At 38.5% G+C, this 21374-nt stretch overlaps 1 protein-coding gene across 1 annotated transcript; it reads left to right on the forward strand.

Annotated features, from left to right (window-relative positions):
• The first annotated feature begins 1571 nt into the window (after positions 1-1571).
• On the forward strand, positions 1572-20777 carry LOC134648089 (golgin subfamily A member 1). The gene is made up of 14 exons (XM_063502552.1): positions 1572-1673; positions 1934-2071; positions 2803-2853; positions 3428-3599; positions 3944-4101; positions 4788-4950; positions 5854-6005; positions 6929-7075; positions 8553-8630; positions 13349-13572; positions 13903-14059; positions 15315-15470; positions 15752-15864; positions 20597-20777. The coding sequence occupies exons 2-14, from the start codon at positions 1955-1957 to the stop codon at positions 20775-20777; spliced, it is 1869 nt and encodes a 622-aa protein (XP_063358622.1). The 5' UTR covers positions 1572-1673; positions 1934-1954.
• The last annotated feature ends 597 nt before the right edge of the window (positions 20778-21374 follow it).

Here is a 21374-nt window from a genome sequence, read left to right on the forward strand (position 1 = left end):
CATTAAATTTGAACCTTAATACTATGACGATACCGGTTGTTTTTCATTTCAATATGAATGTTGTACTGGCACATGCTAACTCGGGAGAGCTAGCGGCTTTGCGATAGAGACAATGGCCTTTGTTTGAAAGATTAACGTTTGAAGCGAAAAGTTCACCTCAGAAGAGCCGTACTATATCTATCCGACGGGGCGAAGACCTGAAGGCATTTCTTAGTCTACGCAAATAATAAATGCAGTCTGACTGAGTTCCTCATAGAGCCGAAGGTGGAGAGCGTCTCAGCAAGACGCAATTTTGTATAAGCCAAAGGAGCGCAAGCGTGAGCGTGACGCCAATGCACAAAAAGGCATAATTATAATTATTATGGATATCAGTTCTTACTAATAATTTTCTATCAACCTGAGTTTGGCGTTAACATGTTGGCGGTACCTAATCATTATAATTTCTAAGTCCTACCTGAACGTTCAGTCACCGCTTGGTGGTCTATGATCTGCTTCGCTACGATAAGATTTCTCTCTGGTGCCTAGAGATTATTTCCACCGCCTGTTGATAGAATGTAAAATAAGCACTAAGTATATTCAAGGTTATCTCCAGATTTTAGCTTCAGTATAATACTACAATAAATATAATATACATGATTACCAATGTAATCAGAACTTTTACTGTGACTGTTATAATATATCTTAACCTAGTCTAATACTTAGCTCAATTTAATCAGCTTTTCAGGATCCAGGAATCAAGTTTTTCACAATTTGTCCACCAGCACAAACTTGTTCTTTCAATCACTATCTTCTTTTACTTCTTTTTCCTCGTCTTAACCAATGGCGCCAAATTTTTATTTTTTTCATGACCATGGAATATGGATCCAAATGGACGTCATTTAAATGTTACCAGCTACAAATTTACAAGGATTAGTTCACACGACTTACCACAGGTTCACGATGATCCGCCTTGGAGGATACAACTAAACGGAGTAGTCATTAACAGGCTTTCCCCTCTGTCGAAAATAGGCGGCCAACGGTCATACACAATGTATGGACTGACGTTTATCTGACATGGCTATTTTTACGTTACGCATACATTTGACGTTCCCCTCCCCCGCAAAAATCGGCAGATTGTTTTGTACAGAAAATTACAGACATGGCGTCTCCGTTTGATTATATCCTTCAAGTGATCCGCGATATCCGATGTCCTATAGCTGGTCAAGCAGATCTTGTCAGTAGAAGAAGGCGGCAAATGTGAAATGTTTTTCTACTGACAAGATTTGGTTGACCATCTATACATATAATTTATGGTGGGGAATAAAAAAAAATGTGAGACTGTGACAAGGACAAACAATAATAGCGCTTTCGCTGCTACTCCTACTGAAAGATACATAAGACTATCCCGTTCGGTCATTTTCCCCAACCCCTCATGCGGTCCAGTTAAAATACTAGGTTCATGAAAACTCCCGATTGTCAAAAGGCATGGCTTAGAGCTTTAGCCCATTAGCCTGTCCAGATGGACGAAAAAAAAAAGATTAATTGTCAATGTCAAGTGTCAATTTATTCAGTTGAGTCACCTTTTCTTTTTATTGTCAGTTCGCGAAAAAATTGATTGTTGTATATTTATTAGTTACAAGATCCATGTTTAGTGTTGCATTTGATACAATTGCTTTTATAGATGTCATGATATGGTAAGTAGTTCCTCAATTAGAGGTACTGGTTACATTACCTCTTAATTGTTTAGGCTAATACCTAGTCAACAAAACGGGTCTTTAATTGGATGTTATCAGAGTAATTTGCAAACTAGGGTTAATTCTTTTATCAGTATGAATATATTTAAGTGAAGTAGGATATTGAAGCTACTACTTACTGCTCCTGATTATTTTTTCTATATTCTATAATTCTATTCTATATTCATCTCTTTTTGTCAACTGTCTATACGTATTTCCAGCCTCGTCTATAGCTAGGCACAATGTTCGCCAGCTTGAAAAGCAAAATAAAAGAGGAGACAGGCAGTGACATAAGCAAATTGACAAGCAGTTGGCGCACTGGTGCCTTTTTGGGCCGCATTACATTGAGAGATGACTCGGTGAGTGTTTTCATTATTTACCTTGACCTGTTTAGCTTTAAGCAATCTACACTTGTTTAACAAGAAAGTCGATTATTATTGAATGTTCAAGGTCGTTACCTTGAACATTAAACTACTATGGAAACTATGCAACGGATTTTGATGCGGTTTTTTTTATAGATAGAGTGATTCAAGAGGAAGGTTTTTGTATGATTTGTTAACCCATTGTAAAGCCGCCCGGGTCGCTAGTTTGCTTTGTAAGATAAAATGTCAAATGGCTCCTTCACCAGTGATCCTTACTTACTAGAAGATTTATCCCTATAACTTTTCAAACGGCTATATCACACTGGCATTTTAATTTTAAAAATAATTAAACAAGTAAATAATTTAAGATTTGAAATGCCCATGGGGCTTCATTAGTTCATGTTGGACAAAAAAATGCCTCAAGTACGAACGTACATACATTTTACACGTACGTACATTTTATCTTACAAAGCAAACTAGCGACCCGGGCGGCTTTACAATGGGTTAACAAATCATACAAAAACCTTCCTCTTGAATCACTCTATCTATAAAAAAAACCGCATCAAAATCCGTTGCATAGTTTTAAAGACCTAAGCATACATAGGGACAGACAGTGGGAAGCAACTTTGTTTTATAATATGTAGTATTTCCAACCCTGCCAATAGAATATGTTTTTAATTCACTAGAACTTAGTTTTGTCTTTCACATCTGTTACTAATACTCAACAGTCTACCGCCAGCCCCTCCAGCTCTGGGGGACAGGGAGACACAACATCCGATGTAAGTTTATTCTTTTGATGTTAATAAATATTTTATGCCAAATCGTTTTTAACACTGCATCATTTGATTCAGCAATAGGTTCTGATACAAATGATTAATTAAAGAGATGGATAGATTTAATTAAAAACGTTTTATAATTTAACATCTTAAATTTAATAAAATTGATAATTTTATGGACCCTATTGTTTAATAAAAGGTCTCATTTAAAATTGTACTACTATTTCTTGTCACAGAAAAGAACAGATATTTAAAATACATAATAGACTTTTTAAGGGCATCATTTTGTAGAAAAATAAATTAACACTCATGGACTAATTTAGAGAAATGCAAAAAAAATGTTTAGTTACTAATTTATTCTTTATTTAGTTTTAATTATTTTCAGTCCATGTAACCACGGGGTACTCTAAAATTTTAAATAAATTTAGGTGCTGTAATCCAGCCAGTAGTTAAACTTCATTCTGCATTCCTCTAAATTTGTCCATGTGAGTATATTAACTATCTTTTTAAAAAGTGTAAAATAAGAGAAAGTTATTTTTAAAATATATTCTTGTTTAAAAAAAGTATTTGTTTTTAGTCTATATCCCCACAATTGGAGTCCTACCTATCAGACCGCACGGGCGGGAGAGTGGACCAAGTGGCTCTGCAGCAGCAGTACTCATCACAACTGGAAGCAAAACTGAAAGAGAGAGATTCATATTGGGAACAGAAAATAGAGGAGTTGAGACTATCTTTGGCATCTGTTCAAGGTATTGAGATATGTACTAATTTTATCCATGGTACACAAAAACTGTAAAATCCTCATATCATATCAGCCCTAGTAAAATTGAGAATTTTCCTTTATGATGATTAAGTCAAGTTGTAAACTCCTTTCACGCCAATTGTGTGAATTTGAGAAAGGCAGTCGGAAAGAAAAGGTAAAGGCAAACCTTTATTAATGGTTGTATCTAGAGTACGTAGGTACAGGTTACCTATGGGTGCAGTTGCTCCGACTAACTGTATTTTGAGGCAGATGGTGGTGGCATTTCTAGTTTTAATTCGTAGGTAGGTACTACATGCCTCATGACAAACATAACATGTAATATGTTTACAGGGGAAGAAGCATTGGCAGCCCAGTCGGTGGCGCGGGCGGCGCAGGCCGAAGCGGCGAAAGCAGCGGCGGAGCGCGATGCGGCGCAGAAGCAGCTGGTGGACTATCGCGCGCGGCTAGCGGCGGCCGAGCGCGCTCAGGATCGTCTCGACACGCTTACTGTGAGTCTGTTACAGTGGCGGCGCAGGCCGAACCAACTGGTGGAGTGCCAAGGCGGCGCTATACTAACTTAACGTTTTAGGCTGGTTTTAGTGTCACGCGGACCGTCCGTGCGGATCGCTCCGCACCGTCAAATTGTATGAGAAAGCTGTCCACGCGGACGGTCGTCCGCGCGGACCCGTCAGCTTTACTCTGAAACGCTCCCTGATCTTGATACATATATTGGTCCGGTGCGGAGCGATCCGCACGGACGGTCCGCGTGACACTAAAACCAGCCTTAAATAAAGCATTCTCTAAAAGTCGGGCTAAAGTGAAATTAGTTTTTTACAGGATTGTGCACATCATGAAAGTAGACACAAGTCAAGACTATGGGTTAGTTGCACCAATCACAATTATTGACATATGGTCAACGTTATGCTCTGGTTTCCTAGGATAGCGGTGCCGTCATATAGCGGCCGTCTGCATACAAATACTACGACATCCATATTTAGCCGTATTATTTAGTATGGAGACGGCCGCTATATGACGGCACCGCTATCCTAGGAAAACCGATCTTTACTCAGCAGAAAATTGTGAAACTTTTCATACTATAAAATTTAGCGAACATTTTAACAGTGACAGACGCTTTAGTATAACCGAACCTATGATAATAATATGTACATATAGGTAATGAAAGTGTTGTGTTCAGGAGGAGATGGAGGTGTTGCGGCGGGAGTGGGCCCGCGAGCGCGGCGCGGAGGCGGCGCGGCGCGGGGAGGCGGAGGCGCGCGCGCGGGACCTGGCCGACGAGCTGGCCGTCGTGCGCGCCGCCGCGCCGCCCGCCTCCACACACCACCACATGCACGACGACGGTACCGCACCACCTAGGCTTATATACACTCGCTGTTAGCTATAGTTCGTTTTTTTAGCATTAGAAAGAACTTGAAAGAAGGTAAGCGATCTTGACATGTCTTTTAATTGAAAAACGCTCTTTAAAAATCAGTAATTATGTATTACTTATGAAAGCAGAAGAATATAAATGATCGTATTAGATTCATAATTGTTACATATTTGCCGTAACATATTTTTAAAATGTGTTTTTCAATTAAAAGACATAGGTATCAAGATTGTTTACCTTATTCCTAATGCTAAAAAAAACGAACTATAGGCTAGCGCAGGTTAGGCGAAGCGGAAGCGCGCGCTACCTCGTCATCGAGCCTTGCGCCTCCAGGCTCCGAGTATCATCACACTCGACTACAGTACTACTCATGATTCTGACACGAGCAGAATCTTATGGGTCGCGGGCGAAGCGTGCAAAGCAACTTGTTAAGAAAGAGACAATCATGCTGCCCAATGTTTCCCTAAAATTTCAATTCCCTAAGCTCCTAAGGTAACCGCACCGCAGCGTCCAACAGTGACGCTACTGACAGGCATCGGTGATAGACTTTTAATGCTTAATTCAAAGATCATGCAGATTGATTGGTCCTAAACTAGATCAAAAAGATATTTTATTTATTTATTTATTGTGGGCAAAGACCTCCCCCTCTTCCATTCGTCCCGGTTTTGAGCTACATCTGGCCAGTCTCTCAAAAAGCAGTCCAAGTTATCCCGCCATCGCCGACGAGATCTGCCGGATCCCTGGTTAAACGCGTGGGGCACCCACTCCGTGGTTATCTTGGCCCAAAAAGATATACTGATTGTTATTACGAATTTCCACCATAATAATCGAGACTTGTAATGTGAGAGCTTTTGCCTAAAAATAGTAATTATTTCAGACAAACGCGAAGTAACCCCGACCGGGTGCGAGGAGTACGACCGCGTGTGTCGCGAGCGCGCCGTGCTGGCGCGACAGCTGCAGGAAGCCAAGATGGCGCTGGCGGATGTCAAGACCTCCTGGAGCGGACAGATCGCCTCGCTCGAAACGCAGGTTCACACTTTATTATACTTTTAATATTTATTATTAACCTACTGTAAAACAAATTACTAAGTAGGTACTTACTTCGCGTACGAGCCAAATATGATATTCAGAATTATATACAGTGAACTGACAGTAGTAAAAAAATTGGTTATGATATAAGTGAGATTGAGACAGGAAGGTCTGTAATTCTGTACTATAAAGCGGTAATTTTATTAAACAAACGCGCGCAAAAGTCAACTTACTCTAATTTGGAATATCATATTATAAGCATTGTAATATTAGCGTAAAAAAAGCATTTCTCAACCCGTTTACACATACTCTTATTAGTACTAACATAATGCCACCCAGATGTCAGTCAAATAAACTGATTTGTATTTTAATTATGTACATTTCGTTGTTTACTGTATGGATTGGTTTGCATGGATTTATTTGCATGAAGTGAAGGAACTATTTGTATTGGTGCAAGGTGTTTTACTAAAGTTGATAAAGTAACTTCTAAACACTAACTAATAATATTAAAAAACAGTTGGTAGATGTGACGTTATTCCATAATTTTCACAAATCAGTTTTATACCGGTTATGACAACATACGAATGTGCTAAGATTTTATTTTTGTTGTCTGTAAATAATCCATTCGTTCTGCGTCGTCATAAGTTCGCTAATGCTCTGGTTTCCTAGGAATTTAGTATGGAGACGGCCGCTATATGACGGCACCGCTATCCTAGGAAAACCGATCTTAAGCAATTGATTTGATAGGAAGTATAATTATGCATAGGTTAGTGTTATACTCTAAACAAACATAACTTTTTTCATCGTTCGGTATAACTATACTGGGTTACATTCCGCACAAAAATCTAAACGATGACGCGTATTTTATCAAATATTGCATAGGCATTTGTTGCATGTATTGTCATATGAGATTGTACCGCTAGGTGGCGCGATTGTCGCGCCAAGCCGGCGAAGAGGGCGCGGAACGGAGAAGGGTTGAGACCGAGAAACAAGAAATGTACGAGAAACTTCTCAATATGGCGGCCGACTTGGAGAAGGCCAAGCAGAATCTTATCAATAGCGAAGCGAAGGTAAGATTATCCATATTTCCTCGCATATTTAATGTAATCTATTTATTTTATCAAAACTTGTTTCTAAGTAATGCGCCCTAATTATTGAAGTTGAACAAACATCATTAATTAACCTTGAGCTAATGATTTTTATTACGCAATGTCTATATTCCTTCGCTTGTTTTCTTGCATGACCTGTACATTATGTGCTAGCCATGTTCATATACTATTACTAAATTTCAACATTACGAAATCGCAACGCCCTAAGCCTTGACGTGAGGTGTCTTTATTGTCGTTGTTATAATGGTTGAAACCAGCTACTGCGCTCAATATGGACGGTAATTAAATTTCTTTCGAATACAAAACGACTTTTAAAATTACATACGCAATTGCCATTTTAAATAAATCTAAATTGTTTTTGAAGATATAGAACAGGTATATAGGTTGTTAGCAGGGCTCGGAACCGGTATTTTTTTTAAAACGCCGAAATAGCCCAATATTCTGAATTATTTTATACTCTTTACGTAAGACTAAATCATTTATTTAGGTAACAACTTTGTATTATTAGATTGTCCCATTAAAAATGAAATAATAAACCAAAGAACGAAAAAGAACGTAATAATACCGGTATTTTTGTATGGAGCAAATACCGGTTTCCGACCCGGTTGTTAGAGCCCACTGACAATCCAACCTCTAGACTGAGCTTAGGCCAATTCTTTCATGAAACCGATGCTGCCAAAAATACGGGGGTGCGGGGGGACGAAGTGAGCGAATCCCGTGCCGTGATTGGTCCGTTCAAAGACACGGACCAATCACGGCACGGGATTTACTCGAAGATGGAGTAAAGCTTTGGATTCCTCCGAAAACGGTGCCGTCATATTACGGCCGCTATATAGCGTTGACTGACGTCACTAGAACGTTGTCTATGTAAACAAGATGGCGCGGTTTCCTAGACGGCGTTACGTTACGTTGATTGCCAACGTAACGTAAGATGACGGCCGTCATGACGGTGTCGATAGTTTCGTGAACGTTTTATTAGATAGCGGTGACGCCATTTTGGAATAAATGACACGAGATTTGAATAAGTGATTCCGTACTACGATTATTTTCCTCTTCTGATGATATTTCATCCTCCAAGTAAATTATAGATGATCAAGCAAATCTTGTCAGTAGGAAAAGGCGCGAAATTCAAACTTCCTATGGGACGTTATTCCATCGCGCCTACATTTTTCAAATTTGCCGCTGTGACCTTGGTGGATGACGGTGTGTTATGACGCCGTGGTACTTTCCACATGTCGCCACCGTAAAGACGGCCGTCTTTTGCTGCCGCTATATGACGGCCGTCATATGACGGCACCGTTTTCGGAGGAATCCAAAGCTTAACGCTACCGTATGTGTGGCAGAGGGGGTAGCGCGACTATGCTATGTCTAGAGGTTGGATTGTCTGTGTTAGAGCCCAACATAGTTTGGGTCGTAGCTGATTCGCTCGGTTGGGCAGGTGGCGCGGCTGAACGGCGAGGTGCACTCGCTGGCGATGGAGGCGAAGGGCCTGCGGAGCGCCGCCAACCACGAGGGCGTGAGTGCCAGCCTCTACAGCATTTAGAGCGTACTGCATAGAGAAAAAAATACATAGAGTGCTCACTCCATACATCAATTTTAGTACCAAAAAGACTATTAGCATCTAGCATCAGTACTGCTACTTGACAATAGATGTAGCACCGACCGGATAGTCTTATGCTGTTGAGATACGACTTTCCGGTCAGTGCTACATCTATAGTCAAGTAGCAGTACTGATAGTTCCGCTACTCGATGCTAGATGTAGATACTGAAATTAATAGTCTGAACTGATGTATGGAGTGAGCACTCTTGTCTTACTATATTTCTCTATGGTACTGCATAGATTTAGTAGTGAGACGCTGGTACAATTATGTTAGGTCTATACTGATATCCAGTTAGACGAGTAAACTATTAAGGGGCCCACTGATTAACAGTCCGCCGGCCGGTATCGGCCTGTCAGTTGTTCGGAACTGTTAACTTGTCGTTCTAACTGACAGGCCGATACCGTACGGCGGACTGTTAATCGGTGGGCGCCTTTAGTTTGATAATTTAAAAAAAAATCTGGTTTGTTTATAAAAAAGGCAGGTAAGATATGAAACAGATAAGGCGGTAATCTCCTGAAATACACACCCGTAACTGTTAGTTTACTCTTTCTATTCTGGATACGAGTATAGTTTAGGAAGCGCCGGCACAACTAGCTCTTCAATGTATTTGCAATATATAGCATACGGTAAATGCGCGCGTTTTGTGCATTTTAGAAAAAAAGTTATGTGAGTATTAGGGTTCTATCACATGACTTTTACAAGTGATTATTCTAAGCTTGTCCATTCCAGTAAACTTACATTTGTCATGAGATTTGCTATCCCTTCAGAAACGCTTTAAATGGTGTATTTATGATCACGCCTACAAATGTTCTTTGCCTATATTAGACTTGCACAATACCAGCAACATGATTTCGTCGATAGTACATATAAATTAATATGCAAGTCACTAGTTAGTGCCTTCGTAGAGTTTTTAGCACGTCCAATTTAGGCTGTGAGTCTGGTATTTTGCATTTTGTTTTATATGCCTTGATTTACTGAAAATATTTTATTTTACTATGTGCAATTTTCAAGTCAGTATTTTTTGTTTCAAGGAATAGAACAAATATGGGAAGTACCTACCCCGCGTGTTTGTACATTTTGCCATTCTCGCGTCGTGTTGGAGCAGGCTTTATTGGAATTAAAAAAACGTTTAATGTGCTGCAATTATCTCAAAATACTAAATGGGTGATAAACTTTTATGACTAATATGGCACATTTTTACCACTTAATCACATCACACGTGTGGCTCGCATACCTTTAAACCCGGGCGGAGGCAAACAGCTATTCGCAGGGCTTAATCACATTAGAAATGACAGCAAAAATAGGACAACAAAGCAATAAGTTTCAATGTAGACTAATGTCTGTTAGGTTAATACCTAACTTCGGTATTTTATTATCGTATTTTGGAAGTTGGGAACCGGGCGTTTGAACGACATCTAAAATAGTTTCTGTTATCGGGTTCCTTTAATTTGCCTTTTGTTATTTCTTTACATTTTTGCACGGGAATTTGGGAATTAATTGAGTTTCAATAATGATAAAGGGATTGCTTGTTGCTATTATCCAAATCGCGGACACTGCTCGAACATTCATTATTCATATTCATAGTTCACTGTTCATCTATTTTATTAACTTTAGATACCTTAGGTATCTACATATTTGTCGAAATATTAAATAGTGCTTTGAAACAGTAGTTCCTGATTGTTGTAACGTTGTTGTCTAGAAATATACAAGGATTTAAGAATGAAAATATTTATTTATAATTTATTCTTACTAGTTGTACTTGACTGTTGTTTATGATTAGCTAGAAAGGATAATTTTCTAGAGGCCTGTGTTTATTGTTAATTTATAACAGCGTTGTATGCAAACTCGCAAATATATTGCTGTATAAATATAATGAAAATTTGACTGTAACACGTTATGCCTACGCATACGTTATACGTTTACGTTATGCATTTTGCCTATATGAAATAAATATGTTAAATGTAATTTAAAATCTCGTTTCGATAAGCATTAAACTGAATATTCGCAGTGATTATTTTTTAAATGATTTTTAAACTTAATTTTTATCAAGTTACAGCTTGGCAAAAAAGAGTAGAAATTTAAAAAGTGTCAGCTCTAGTGTCGTCCCGTTTTCTTATATGAATTGGTTTGAAAGGGACGACACTACAATTTACAATGTTGCCACTTTTTAATTTCTACTCTTTTTTGCCAAGCTGTACAGCATAACAAATCTGTTATAAATTATACTTTACCTATGTGAAATTTACTTACGTTGTAAATAGCCTTGGCCTTAGTAGCTGAGTAAATAGTAGATAAAACGTAGACTGGTGTATTTTGTGCTTAAGAATTTAGATATTTGAATACTATTGCACACAAGTTAGTGTAAAAATTTATTATTCCAATTTAAATTTTATCAGCTTTATCTGTGTTTTGATGGCAACTATCAACATGTGCAATATTTTTTTATAATAAGGTAGTGTTAGACCTAGATAAGTCTGCAACGATTTGCAGCACACGCAGTGCAAGTGTTATTTATATACGTCATTAGTTCATGGAAGTTTGACGTTTAAAATAACACACTGCGTGTGCTATCAAAATCCTTGCAGACTTATGTTTTGCCCGCATGTAAAACATCTTAATGTTATCATTAAACATAATTATTACGTTTTTGTATTTATCGTGAAAATACGTCCGTCCCAATAGACATTATAATGTATTACATACATATATTATAATATTTATAATATACCTTTACGTATGAACCTGGCATGCTACAAAAAGTCGTAAAACAAACTTCAACCCAAAAATTATAACTGACAATAGTGACAATAAACATTTGTCGCTTTTAATTATAAGGCGCAAGCGCATATATTTTATGTTGTTACGAGAGCTATTTTCATATTCAGTATAGAATAACATATTTTCTTGGCGTTAGCGATCACTCGATTTTAAGTGTCATTGTAAAAATAAAGATGTTGTTTTTACACGCTAATACTAGCCTACTACAATGATAAGTTCCTGTATGCACACTATCACGTGATAACGATAATGTATCGGTAGCACGTAGACATGCCGTCATCATTCCGATGACACAGGTGTCAACGGCCACTCCTTTGTGCGCCAATCTTACGAAAATATACACATATCCTTATACACTGTGACGCGAGATACTTATTCACGTTCAGAGTAAGTTTAATTTTACATAATGTTAATTTTATTATTATGTTATAGTATGATACTTTTAGTTCATGTTGAAATTATCTCAATTTTAAAAGGACTTGTGCACTGTTTTTTTTAAGGGTTAATAAATTATTTTATTCAATAAGCACCTTTTTAATTTCACCTGCATGTGGCTATGGGCTGTTTTTGTGGTTTTGGTACTTACTAATTGCATGTTTGGCTGACTAATATCCCGCTTTACTTTATATTGGGTAATATAAGCTTATCAATTTTAGTAAATATAATTATATACAAGACTACAAGTCATTTTAGTACCCATAGATTAGGTACAATATGTTGTTTCAAAACATATATTAAACATTGGCTTCAGAAAAATTCATAAAGGTGACAAGTAAATATGTAGTTTTAAATCATTCGTTAACTACATGAAATACAATAAAACACATATGTACTATATTTTAGATACAATTCAAATAATAAAATTGAGTAATTTTAATTAGCACAAGTGTTACGGAGTTTAATTTGGCGGTTAAAATTAAGATTAGTAGATTACACATCATCAGGTGATTTAGATAGGAGTTTGCCAAAACATTTTATCAATGTTATCAAAACGTATAAACTTTATAGCAGTGCTTTAAGAAAATACTATTGTGCTCTATTGTATTGTATAAGAAGATATGCATTGTGGTAGATTCGGTAGCCGTGTGGTATGTAGTGTGTTACATAGGTATTACGTGAGCCGCCAGACCGCGCGACCGGCCCAGTGAATGTTGCCCAACTCGCCACTCTCCGCGTGATTGCGCTACCGCATAAACGTGTGTGTTGTTTTGTGATGTTAAATGGTTTTCGAAGTGCTTTAAACTATTTGTATTAACGATTTGTAAACGGTTATATTTTATATATTGTTGGTTGTTTTCTACCTAGATCTTCTACACTTTTACTCACATTACCTATTGTTGCATAATAAACGAGATATTGCGGTAAACATAACTTGTTTATATGTAATATGAAATTGGGTACCGTTATTTTCCACAATGGCCTCCTGGTTTTGCACATATTGGGTTAATAAGAATGCGCGTTTATTTAGTTTTTAAGAAATGTTTTATGCATAGTGATCAGAGATTCGGTGTCAGATATAGGTATGCTGACTGTATATGTGGCGAGGCTTTTTATAGAAAACTCGTAACAGAACTTAAACTATATATATGCCCAATGAGCTGAGCAACAGCAGCTTTAATTACTGAGTTTAAGATAGTTTTTGCTATAACTCTTGTTTCGTGGTCGACACGCCACTGACGCTCGATTTAAAATTCTAGCACGGCACGGGCTTAAGACTTGTATACATTTTTTTTAGAGATATGTATATATATTACAGCAACCGTTAAGTTACTTTTAAATAAATAGCAGTATTAAGTATATATGTATTCTTGTGGAAAGTTTGTATTGTCATCAATCATAAAACCGCTAATTTCAGGAAAAAACAATGGACCTCGAGAGTCGTATTGAAGAACTGACTGAGCAAAACCGAGAACTGTCGGAGGCGCTCGAAAACGAACGGACGCTCGTGAAGATCCTGCGAGAGAAGATCGACAAGTCGAACCGACTTTATGACGAGACGAAAGTCGAAGTCAACCATCTTAATTCGGTGGTGACGGATATGCAGCACGATTATGTAGATATGCAGAGGAAGTATGACAAGTAAGTACTTAAGTAATGTTTGGAATGTTGGGTTTAGGTGATTTAATCGCTTGTTTTTCTTATGAGCGTAAGCGCAAATATGTAACTATTTGTTCAGATGTTATACATAATGCCATTCTTATTAATTTAATGTTAAGTTGAAAAAAAAACCATTTCAAGATAGTCCCATAACATTGTCGTTTTGATTTGACTTTCAATTATCGGCATTCAGCATATCGAATAGAAGTTGTTTTTTATTTATAATAACGAGTTCGAGTATAGATTGAAGTGTCTGTACTTCCAACAATTCTTCTAATTAAATATAATATAGCCTATTATTATAATTTTAAGAGAAAAACGTGAAAAAGACGAGGCGCTGCTACGCAACGCGCACATGTCTCAAACGATCGAGATGAGCCAGTGCGACGTGCGCTACCAGGAGGCCGAGAACAACGAACTCAAGGCCAAGGTTGCTGAGCTGGAGGCGCTCGTTGCTCAGCATAAAGAGGTAAGGGACGTGACGTTTACGATCGAGATGAGCCAGTGCGACGTGCGGTACCAGGAGGCCTAGAACAGCGAGCTCAAGGCCAAGGTAGCTGAGCTGGAGGCGCTCGTTGCTCAGCATAAAGAGGTAAGGGACGTGACGTTTACGATCGAGATGAGCCAGTGCGACGTGCGGTACCAGGAGGCCTAGAACAGCGAGCTCAAGGCCAAGGTAGCTGAGCTGGAGGCGCTCGTTGCTCAGCATAAAGAGGTAAGGGACGTGACGTTTACGATCGAGATGAGCCAGTGCGACGTGCGGTACCAGGAGGCCTAGAACAGCGAGCTCAAGGCCAAGGTAGCTGAGCTGGAGGCGCTCGTTGCTCAGCATAAAGAGGTAAGGGACGTGACGTTTACGATCGAGATGAGCCAGTGCGACGTGCGGTACCAGGAGGCCTAGAACAGCGAGCTCAAGGCCAAGGTAGCTGAGCTGGAGGCGCTCATTGCTCAGCATAAAGAGGTAAGGGGCGTGACGTGTACGATCGAGATGAGCCAGTGCGACGTGCGGTACCAGGAGGCCGAGAACAGCGAGCTCAAGGCCAAGGTAGCTGAGCTGGAGGCGCTCGTTGCTCAGCATAAAGAGGTAAGGGACGTGACGTGTACGATCGAGATGAGCCAGTGCGACGTGCGGTACCAGGAGGCCGAGAACAGCCAGCTCAAGGCCAAGGTTGCTGAACTGGAGGCGCTCGTTGCTCGGCATAAAGAGGTAAGGGGCGTGGGTGATTTGTGATGTTATAACGTTAAAAACCCAGAAAAACTGTGAACAGTTAAAACCTAACTAAGAACTATCTCTGGGTAGGTATATAAAAAACCCGCAATCTAAGCCAGCCCGTAATCAGGCCTCTTATTCCTCAGGAAATTAAAAAAATAAAATTATGAGATATAATAATTGGTAGAGGTAATCGCAGTAGATTTCTTAAATTCGTCAATTCGCAGACAGTTGAAGATAAGTTCGAGATTTTATGAGTGTCGAAGAAGTAACCATTTTGTTGGAATAAATCACCGAACTGTTGCGGCCTGGCCACGACATTGCGCGACTGGCTGGTGGCTTAGGCTTAGGCGAAAACCATAGGTGGGAACGAAGGGTCCTATCGCTGTGTCTCGCTCCAACCTATGGTTTTCGACTAAGCCGAAGCCAGTCGCGCAATGTCGTAGCCAGGCCGTTATAGTGCAACATTTTCTATACCTAGTTAAAAATGTAATTTTATTTATATCGTTTCCAGAATCAAGCAGCATGTATGATAATAAAGGAAAACGATGAATCGCGGAAAGCAGAGATCGAGCAGCTGAACCGGAAGATCGACGACATGGCGGAAAGCGAAAACTCACTCAAGAAGACTATACAAGACTTAGAAAATGAAATCTGTGATAAAAATAAGGTATGATAGCATTTTCAACCTTATTCCATTTAAACAAATCGTGATTAGATATTAATGCGAATATTAATGCGTGGAAAAAACCTCGATGCGACATTAAATAACAATGATCCTATTAACGTCGTACCTACTTACTATATCGTCGTTGTATTTAAATTAAGTAACTCAAATTACCTTTTGTAACTTATTAATTAAAACACGCAAATTCATGTTTTGCATCTCATTTTGATTTAGATGACATATTTTCCTAAAGTTTGGTTTAATGTTACATTATTTTTTGACAGAAAATTAAGACTTTAGACAATCGGATATCTGATATGAAGAAAACACTACAGCGAGAACTCCAAAGTAGTAAACCTGATCTACTGGCAGCGGAAGAACAGGACATTAGCAGACGGTAAGTTTTTGAGTTTTTAGACACATTTGTGAGTCTAATTTACTCGTCAATTTAATTACTTATTGATTGCAAGCGAAATAAATGTCGTATCCAGAACTTACTGATTTCTCTAAGATAACCGTAAGCAAGTTAACGTTGGCATCGAAGCACTTTATATATTATTTATTTATTTTATTTATTTTTATTTATTTTGTTTACATGGAGAACCAACAGCTATAACTATGCTAATAACAACATCAATAGTGACACAGAGCCAATTGTAGGATCTCACATATAGCAACATGTTAACATTTAACATTAAGTTAAATAGCACGCACAATGTTACATGGGCACATGCAATAATATGTTGGCAACATTATGTATTAAATACTAAAACTAATTACTTAAGTTGGATCAAGTTTTACAATCAATAATTCAATTACTACCTAACAATTTATACTTATACATACGAGTAGCAAACAGCAACTGCAGTTACTATGACCAATTAAACAACTTATAGTGAGTATGTTGGACTTAAAAACTAGCACTTGGAATATAATATCAATATAAACTACATCTACTTCGCGCTCGGGCATACGTACCTACCACCTGTCAGTCATTTCACTTAAAGCAACTTGTCATCAATTTACGCCTCACAGAAGGAATGGAACAGTTGAATATGTCAATATCTAGCTCTCTTGTCACATTATTTAAGCAACGACTGGCTCGAATCAGAAAACTATTTTGCCTATATTTGGATGAAACACATTTAACTGAAAGAGGGGGGAAATGACGTTTAGTCCGAGTAGGCGTATTAAATGAAAGCTTGTGAAGCAGTTCGGGGCAATCCAGATTACCACTCGTGATATTGAGAATGAAGGTGATGTCAGCTATCTCACGACGCTTATGTAACGGTATTAAATGATGTTTTTTACAGATATTATAGTAGTAAGTCGAGTTATAGGGGCATTTAAGTTTAAAGCTAAGAAATTTTAGAAACTTTTTTTGAACGCGTTCAATTCTATCAATGTAAGTTCTATAGCAGGGATTCCAAATTTGAGAAGCGTATTCCAGTTTACTTCTGACTAGGGAGCAATAGAGAACTTTCAGCGTCTTAGCTTGAGTAAAATGGGCAGAGTTGCGCATTAGGAACCCCAATGATTTTAGGGCACTACTTACAATGTTCTCAATATGGATATCGAAAAGAAGTTTTGAGTCATGTATTACACCTAAGTCTCTCATGAAGCTAACCTTATTTAATACTTGGTCTCTGAGCGTATAAGTAGTAGGGATCTGGTTACGCTGACGTGTGAAAGTTAATGAGAAGCATTTAGATGGATTTAAGTCAAGCTTATTAGCTTTACAATAATCATCAAGCCGCACCAGATCTGCCTGAATAAGTAAAGAATCATTATTTGATTTTATTTTGCTGAAAATTTTCATGTCATCTGCGAAGCATAGGACTTTGGAGTGCATAAAGCAATCGCTGATGTCGTTAACAAATATATTGAACAGCAACGGTCCGAGCAGCGACCCCTGAGGGACTCCGCTCGGTACCGTTACCCATCCAGACATATAATTGTTAACGACAACAGCCTGTGATCTGTTATCTATATAAGATGAGAACCATCTTAGTAAGTCACCATGAATCCCTATGTCGCACAGCTTTGATAATAATATGGAATGATCAATTCTGTCAAAACACTTACTGTAATCGGTATAAATTACATCTACTTGAAAGCCACTATCCATTGCTTCAGTGACATAATCATTTAGAATAATTAGATTGGATACAGTGGATCTACGCTGAAGGAACCCATGTTGGTTAAGGTTAAAAGAGTTCTTTAGTGTTTCATATACCTGATTATAAACAACTTTTTCCAATACCTTAGATAATATGCATAGTTTAGAAATAGGCCTGTAGTTTACTATGTCCGTTTTAGCCCCCTTTTTATGGACTGGGGTAATGTAAGCCGACTTCCATAATGAAGGAACAGTGCATTCTGAAAAAGAACGTTTAAAAAGTAACACAATGGGTACAACAACAGTTTTAGCACAATTGATTAAAAACTGCGCTGGTAGGTCGTCTGGACCAGCTGACTTGGAAGGGTCTAATTTTAATAAAATATTACTAAGTACCTCTGGGTTAACTTCAAGGTGAGACAAGGTAGCTGTGGAGTTGACTCTAGGGTTACTAGTCTTTGGAATTAGGTTACTAACATTTGTATCACTTGCTGACGAAAACGTGGTTAGAAAATAGTCAGAAAATGCAGTGCATATCTCGGCACCAGTGTTAACAACTTTATTATCATATTTTAAGCTATTAGGGATACCATGGGAACCAGAGCGCGATCTAATAAATGACCAAAACTGCTTTGGGTTTTTCACAATGTTTTCCTCCACCCGACTTATATACGCATCAAAACACTCCTTTTCAAGTTTACGAACTCTGTCTCTTAAAACGTTGTAGGAAAGTAGGTCTGATTTGTTTTTATATATCTTGTATTTTTTTGAATATTTATACTTTTCTTTTATAGCCTTTTTAAGTGGAAATGAAAACCAGTCAGGGTATGAGTCTGAATGTATTTTTTTACTAGGAATGAACTTACTTCTTAGCCGTTTATAGGTTTCATAAAAGAAATCTATGCATTCAACAAAATCGCGTTTGGAAAACTCACACTCCCAATTAATGGATGCCAATTCATTATTTATAGAACAGTAATCGCCCTTATTATAATAATATTTTTTACGCGGAGCAGGCGGCAAGGTGTCAATAACTACGTATTTAATACATATAACTAAAGCTTTATGATATGGGTCAATAGGTACCAGGGGTTCGGAACATTCACATACGCTAACAATGTCATTAGATAACACCAGGTCCAACAACTTACCATGTTGATTTAAAATCCCATTATATTGACATAAATTATGCATATTAATATCGTCTATGAAAGTACACTCATCACCACTTGCGTAACTAGATGGAACCATTAAAGTACCGCTCGCCCTCCATAATATACTACTCATATTAAAATCACCAATTAATAAAAATTTATCGTTAAGATTATTTATAACGGCATAATTTAACTTATCTAAATAATACGTTAGTTGTTGCGAGAATGTGTTACCCTGGTTTTGTTTGCATAGATATAAAACACATAAGTGAACTGTGACCGACCTTTTATTGATATCCTTAAGTGACAATGTAACCCACAGGTCCTCAGCTGAAGAGTTATAAGCTGGTTGGGGGATTACCGCCAACTCCTTGCGAGTGGCGATAATCACACCGCCACCCCGGGTTTGTCCCGTCAAGGATAGATCCCGGTCCCGGCGCCAGACCACATAGCGATCGTCGAATAGTTCCGCGTCCCGTATCCCGTCCACAAGCCATGTTTCGGTCAATACCACTATATCATAAGCAGCTAAACTTAAATTGCGATAGAATGTTAACGTTTTAGATCGAAGTCCCCGCACATTCTGATAGTAAATTGTAGGAAAATTATTTATATTAGTATGATTCACCGTCGAAAATATTATTGTTGTAAACAGAATAGTTGAATGATAAGTTAAATGTGACATTATCCAATAAATATGACAATGCAGTTAGGCAAATAATAAACAATATCTCAATATCGCATAACAGCCAGTTCCGTAAAAATAATTTACAAGGAGCCATAAAATCTGCATTCCGAGTGCGAATGAATAACAAGTTAAGCATATGAACCTGCAAAGGCGAAGAAAAGAGACAAGCGTACGTTACTAAGTACTCATCGAACGCATAGTGACTGCAGGTAGCGACAGTAGCGATAAGCCCGAGCGCTAAACAAAAGCGGTGAACTGACCAGGTGAACCGGTCAGCGGCGTTCAAACTTTTGTGTTCCCGCTTAATGTGAATATTAATGAATATTGACTCAAGCGCGAACACAATATACACACCAAATATAGACATAAATTTCACTATATAGTTACAATTTATACTAATTTGTTTAAATCACGCTCACATTGAATAATATAAACGTTTGATGAGTCGTCTTTGCGAGCGTGTATTTTGCAGTATTTCACCCATACATACTGGTAACCTTTTTGTTTTAAAGTAGTTTTAGTGATTGTCAAAAGTTTCTTATTTTCGGGAGTTAAGTGGTCATTTATAAATACACTTTGCTTATTATAGGTAGGTATATTTAAAAAATAGCAATAGAAAGCACAAATTATAGGATATACCGCCGTATTTAAAGTTAAGTAATCAAACGTTATCCTGCCAAATATCGGCCTTGCCTTCATCACTATTGAAAATATTGAAATATGACGTTCCACGGGTAAAGGTACCTTATGGCGGTTGGCGGTTTCTTCGCGTAGAAGCGCATTAGTGTTGGAGCGTCGTTAGTAATAGCGTAAGCGCCGATCACCTTTATCCGTGGAACGTCACAAATGATAGCGTCGAGTACCCTTGTCCCGTATTTACCATGTAATATACAGGGTGTAATCTAAAACGTGATACAAGATAATCAAACCTGAATCTTTTCATGATTTTGAACAACTTTTACTATGGGGTCAATTTTGTAATATTAAAAAAAAATTGAGCTGTTCCATAGAAATGGTCAAGGAGAGGTAGACAAAAATGTATGGCAAATATTTTTTTTATTGTTAATTTACAAAGTTGACCCCATAGTAAAAGTTGTTCAAAATCATGAAAAGATTCAGGTTTGATTATCTTGTATCACGTTTTAGATTACACCCTGTATGTACTCAGGTACCTGAAGCACGTGGTGCTGCGGTTCCTGACGGCGCGCGAGCTGGAGGCGCGGCAGCTGACGCGCGCGCTGGCCACGCTGCTGCGCCTCACCGCGCACGAGGAGGCGCTGCTGCGCGCCGCGCTGCCCGCCGCGCAGCGCTCCGGCCTCGCCGCCTGGCTGCCCAGCCTCAACACCTGATAGCCCGCCCCTGCTGCGCGCCGCGCTGCCCGCCGCGCAGCGCTCCGGCCTCGCCGCCTGGCTGCCCAGCCTCAACACCTGATAGCCCGCCCCTGACGCACCACACACTCACTCTACCCGATGTTTGCACTACACATGTATTGAGTAGGAGAGGGGCGGAATAAACGAAAGTTCTTAAAATGGTAAAACGTGCCTGCGAAATATTCCCGTCGCCCGACACCAATATGGGCCGTCAGAGGCTTTACCCGACGTTCGGTGTGTGCACTGCATACCATTGCCCACACAGTTATAGTGGGATTATTCGTATTTGCATTATTTGACACATTATCACTGACTTATATAGAGATGTAACTAACACAAATCGATTGTCACAGCGAGCGATTACGATTGGATGGCACCTACACTGAGGTATCGAATTGTGTCGTTTAATGAATTTTTATTTGAGAATTAAATAATTTTATGGTTAATAAATAATATTAAGAAAATATAATAAATGTAATAATGCTTTGTTGCGACCTAAAATGAAAAATTTATATCGATTTACTTAGACGACTACCGATTCATAACGGTGGTATCTAGCCAACCCTAAATAAATAA

Source organism: Cydia amplana, chromosome 5, assembly GCF_948474715.1.
Source record: "Cydia amplana chromosome 5, ilCydAmpl1.1, whole genome shotgun sequence".
Classification (NCBI taxonomy): domain Eukaryota; kingdom Metazoa; phylum Arthropoda; class Insecta; order Lepidoptera; family Tortricidae; genus Cydia; species Cydia amplana.

Bases quoted from the DNA above. Each gene is read 5' to 3' on its own strand.
- LOC134648089 (XM_063502552.1), top strand. From the start codon at position 1,955: ATGTTCGCCAGCTTGAAAAGCAAAATAAAAGAGGAGACAGGCAGTGAC. The intron at 4,951-5,853 runs GTACCGCACCAC...TAATTATTTCAG, and splicing joins CCACCACATGCACGACGACG to ACAAACGCGAAGTAACCCCG. The intron at 7,076-8,552 runs GTAAGATTATCC...TCGGTTGGGCAG, and splicing joins TTATCAATAGCGAAGCGAAG to GTGGCGCGGCTGAACGGCGA.